The sequence below is a fragment of the Lactuca saligna genome, chromosome 3 (genome assembly GCF_052625555.1).
Source record: "Lactuca saligna cultivar CGN05327 chromosome 3, ASM5262555v1, whole genome shotgun sequence".
NCBI classification, from domain to species: domain Eukaryota; kingdom Viridiplantae; phylum Streptophyta; class Magnoliopsida; order Asterales; family Asteraceae; genus Lactuca; species Lactuca saligna.
In genome coordinates, this window is record NC_136419.1 from 170,341,782 (window position 1) to 170,347,310 (window position 5,529).

The 5,529-nt window shown below is 33.8% G+C and overlaps 1 protein-coding gene across 1 annotated transcript; it reads right to left on the bottom strand.

Moving 5' to 3' along the window:
• Positions 1-775: 775 nt before the first annotated feature.
• On the bottom strand, positions 776-3,824 carry LOC145037460 (Protein phosphatase 2A regulatory B subunit family protein). Its single transcript, XM_078986118.1, has 2 exons — positions 1,934-3,824; positions 776-1,293 (listed from the first exon to the last, which is right to left on the bottom strand). Exons 1-2 carry the CDS (start codon positions 3,077-3,079, stop codon positions 943-945), a joined length of 1,497 nt encoding a protein of 498 aa, XP_078842244.1. The 5' UTR covers positions 3,080-3,824; the 3' UTR covers positions 776-942.
• Positions 3,825-5,529: the final 1,705 nt, after the last annotated feature.

The following is a 5,529-nucleotide window of genomic DNA, read 5'->3' on the forward strand; positions in this document are numbered from 1 at the left end:
AAAATTTAATTTTTGAAAATTGAATGACCTATTAATAGGGTAAAATGGTTAAATTGAATAAGATAAAAGGTTTTTGAAACTTAATTGAATAAAAAAAATTATAAAAACTAAATCGATTATGATGTTAATATGTAAGGATTTTACTGTAATTTTCTCTGTAACAAACTTACAAAGTAAAAGCTATAACATAATAACATATCTCCAAAATTGATCATAATACCTCAAAACAAGACAAAAATCTTTAAGTTTTTTTTATTGTGAAGTTTGTATGCATATCTATCTAAAAGATTGATATAATAACATATCTTCAAAATTGATCATAATACAAACAAAAACCTTTAAGTTTGTTTTTATTGTGAAGTTTGTATACATGTCTATCTAAAAGATTGAAATTTTTATAATATACTTTCATTAAGTGTTTACTAAACATAATATAAATTTTTTAATGTTAAATCATAATTAAGAAGATTTTGAATTGAGATTTTGAATTGTATTAGTTAAAAGAAGTTTCAAATAAATGTGATTTGAACAAAAATACTAAATAAATTTTGAAAATTATGATAAAAAACACGAGGGTTAAGTTTAATTCATCGGTTCCAACGTAGCTTACTTGAGGTTTGAGATAAAATAGATATCCCTTCTATAAAGGAGCTTCTTGCTAACTAATTACTTTCATAAAGGTAATTCGATATATGATATCGACAAGATGGGGTTACATGATTCAACCTTATTTGGTATCTGGGAAAGACTAGAGAGACCAATGAGGCGTGTGTCATGATGCAACAAAGGGGTGGTTGTTAATTTCCATAAAATCCATGAGCACCTCATCATAAGATTTTCCATGATGCAACTCATATTACAACAATGAATCATCATCACAAACAAAAACTTAACACCACCTAACAAAAAGACACCCATACTTAAAAGAAAGAAAAGTCAACTTCAATTTACTCGAGGCATCGGAACAAGAACAGCCGTTGTATTCCCGGATATCGGCTGAAGACTTGCAGCGTTCTCGAGCCGATCCCACGCTTCCTTCCTTTTCTCCACTGCTAAACTCTGTTTCTCTTGTTCTTCAATGAAATGGGCATGGCATGCTAGAAACAACATGTTATCCATCTCCGTGAACACGTTTCTAACATTCAGTGTGAGATTAAGAACCGACTGATTCCAATGAGTCCGCACGTTTGTTTCAAGAGCCGGGAAGATTATTGGTAAGATCACTTGTCGGTTGTGTCCGATTAGATTGAAGATTTGGTCGTTGTTCCATAAAAGTAGCGCCCTCTCCGCCACCTGAAACCATGAACATTCCTAAATGTATCAATCTCAATAATTTCGGAAAATAAACAGAACAAGTTGTACTATATTTGACATGCATTAGATGGAATGGGATAAAAAATCCATTCAAAAACTTTCTAAGACTATTTATAATAATGAGAATGAGAAGGGTGTTCACGTCTTTTGCACAAACAAGAGATCAAGAGCGAGTGTTGGTCCCACCATTTTGGATAAGGACAAAAAAATTGTAATTTTTTGACTCATTGATAATCAGGTTTTAGTCACGGTACAATGCATGTCAAATGCAATACAACCTGTATTGTCATGTCTTGCTTAACAAACGGGGCCTAGCCCCGTTTGTTAAACATGATAGGACATGACATAGAGTGTACTGCATTTGACATGCATTGTCCGGTGACTAAAACCTGATTATCAACGAGTCAAAAAATTGCAATTTTTTTATCCTTACCCAAAATGGTGGGACCAACACTCGCTATTGATCTTTTGTTTGTGCAAAAGATGTGACCGCCCTCCTCTTTCTCATTATTATAAATAGTCTTAGAAAGCTTGTCGAGTCCTATACATTATAACAAACTTAGCCTAAAGGGCCAATAATCAAGATTTTGAATCAATTTTATACAAAAAAAAACGATACCTGAAAATGTGAACTATTGATGCAACATCCAATCCGCCAAAACAATGGAACCATAACTCTTTCAAACTCCCCCATATTAATCCCTTCAAGAATCTCCTCAACCTCTCCCAAAAACATCACTTCCTTTTGACTATTAGTAATCGGCCAATACTTCAATAACCCCCTAATCACCGTGCTAGCTAACTTTGGATCTTTCTCTATAAACTGTGTAACACAATAACACAATTGCTGGAAATAAACCGCTAAACTTTTCGGTTTGTGTAATGGAATCAAAACCCGCCAAAGAAAAATCTTGTGCTCTTCTTTTAAAGGTAATGCAAACCCCGTGATCACACTCCCAAATATCTCCAACAATTCTGCTATTCCATTGTGCTTATCGGTTTCGAAAACAAATCGATAAAACACGTTGCTTATGCTCTTGCGAATGAAGGGCCGATGAACCATAAATTTGCCATAAATCCGATGCATTATCGCCTTCAAACAGTCACGTTCTCGAGGATCTTCGGATTCGAAAAGGTCGAGAATTCGCAATATGAATGAATGATTGATGTATTTTTTTGCAATTTTGGGTTCGACAGAAGGTGAATTTACGAATTTGAGTAAGATATCATACACAAGTTGTAAATGGGGCCATGCTGGATCGAAGGAGGGTTCATCATCATCATTCTCTCCGCCATTGTTGGATCTTGAAGCTCGGTAATTTGGAGGGAAAACTCTAAAGAGATTGATCGAACACATTTTACATAATGCTAAGATGGCAGGCTCGGAGAATTTGGGGGGCCCAGATGCGATGAATTCGAGAAGCTCGATTAATGTTAATCGTTTGAGATCTTTCTCAGCTGTGTTCTTAGTGGGATTATTGAAATCGAAAACCATACAGCAAAGACTTAACTTACTGATGAAAAGCGACATTTTTTCTGAAGCGGGAGCATCTTTGAAGGGTAAAAGAGGTTCGATTCCGGCGATGACGCTTGATGGGAAAACAGCCGATGATGTTCTTTTGGGTGCGTTGGGTTTTGGTGATGCGCTGTTTAAGCTTGTGGTTCTTTGAAATCCGCCATTGTTGGGACTATTTGAAGGATCTTCGAAAGATTCAAAAGACTTCGGTGATCTCCTGGGAAGCTTGGCGAGAAATTGCTTCAACATTGTGAGATTAACAGGTTGAATTCGATTGAAAACAAACGAAATCACTCAGATCAAAGCGACTACATTTTGGGGAAAAGAACCCATATTCAGAAACCCTACAAAAGTCCCCAGAATCCAAGAAACCCTAGAAATCGAACATACCCACAATCAATATCTCATTTGCGAAACGACATAAAAGGCATTTGCGAATCTCGAATTCTTTTTAATAACAAAGAACTTGGAAGAAAGGGAAGAAATCGACGAAAGCTGTTTCAAATCACAAGATCTGGACACAAAAAAAGAAAATCAGATCTTGAAGAAACCCATGTCTGGTTCGATCAAAAAACGAGATTTTTTGCAGTTCTCTCACCAGAATGGTAAAGTTAGAGAGAGGAAAGCAGGAAGCAAGTGAAATCTTGTAGATCTTTTTGATAAGAATACAAAAAATTTGAGGCACATGAAGCCAAAAAGCTTCAGTTTTTACTTTTTAGACGTAGATTACGATCCTTTTAATTGCATACACCGAGTCTTTGGTGAAGATCACGTTACATTACAATTCTTTTTTCTCTCGCACATACATACAAATAGACACAAAGAGAAGAAGAAGAAGAAGAAGAAGAAGGGGGCAAATTTGAAACAAAGACAATTAATTCAAAGGGCTCAAGATTCTATAAAGACAGAAGAAAAAGCAGAAGAATAGGGGGAACTTTTACAGAAAACCGAGACAGATAAATGAGATTAGTTTTTTAAATAGATCTATCAAATCTACGTTAAATGTTCTTTCATGATACATCAAAGTTTATAAATAGTATGCCAAATATGATAGTATTGAATAGACCCAGATCTTTAAATGTATTCTTCCTATAAATTATTATTATTATTATTATTTTATAGTTTTTAGAAACGGCAAATCATTAAAAACGTTACACGTCTAGCTGGTAATTAGACGGTGCAAACAAGAAAATGATACAAAATTACAATCACATAAACGGGGAGCAAAGCAACACCAATTGTTCTCGTTACATTACCCACTTTTTTCCTCAAAATGGGGAGTAGAGCTACACCAATTGTTAGTAACGACCCACTTTTTCCTTTATATGTCAACTATACATACATTATTTAAGATTATACTATATTTTTTAAGTATATTGTTTGTTTTTTTTTAATCCAAAATATCTGTAATCGGCGGATCATATCTGCAAACTTTTGCAACAGAAGAGATGAACCAAATGTCTGCAGTCTGCAATAAAAAATCTGTTTATTTTTAACGTCTGAAGGTACTGAAATAAATTGATTTTTCAAACTTAATTTCATGTCATAAATAAAAAATGCATTTTCAGCAAAAATAAATAAATAAATAAATAACATAGGTGGCGAAGAAAGGAAAAAAAGATAGGCGACATTTTTTTTGTTTAGGTTGAAATGAGACGTGAAAACCTTTGAAGACAATAGTCCATGTCTTTGCCAGGAAGACCTCGTGTAGACGTTTTTTGATTTGCGCACTTCCAAAAAACAAACATTCTGTAAGGACATATAATTATGTGGATCTGCACACAAAAATAAACAAACAACCCCTAAATAAGTGAGTCACCTTCTTAAAAACATTTATTGTTTCTTGTATTCCATAAGTTTTAAAGAGGCCCATGACAATTATTTATAGATAATTTCTTATTTTTAGGCAATAGTCATAATTTGTTGCATGATATATGTTAGTGACATAGTTGATTACATGATTATTTATAGGTTACGTAGTTACCCAAGTTGAAAACAAAAAATAAATAAGCAGAGATGAATTAATTTATTATTTATTGAGGTGTCGATAAATAACTAAAAATTAATATAATAATGTTTATTAAAATGTCAATAAATAATTTCATATTAATATAATAACTAATTAAGAGTGTTAAGAAGTGATACACAAAACAAGTAAAACCAAAAGGACACAAAACATATTATTTATATGGTTCGATTAAGGTGACAAAAGCCCACAGACAGAAAGAGAGTATTCTTTATTAATGAGATCTCAAATAAATATTACAAATACAATTCAACAGAGTTTCGTCTGTCACTCTAAAATACAAGACACAAATAAATGACTAGCAGATACATCCGTGAATGGAATCAACCAATCACAATCCGTTATGTAGTAGCTTTTAGAATCTTCAAAACTCATGAGCATCATCGATCAGCATCGCTCATGAGCATCATTAATGAGCATCTTCCATGAGAATCATCGATGAAAATCTTCCATGAGCATCGTCGATGAGCATCTTCCATGACCATCATCGATGACAATCTTCCATGAGTTTATCCATAAGTATCTTCAACTTCTGAGCAACACTAAACAATATCATAGCATAAGTGGTTCATCAATGGATATCATGGCTCATCAAGGAACACATGTGGCACACCTTGCATCAAGATGGTGCATCTAGACAATGAATGGCACACTTGTATCCCAAGGTGGCACA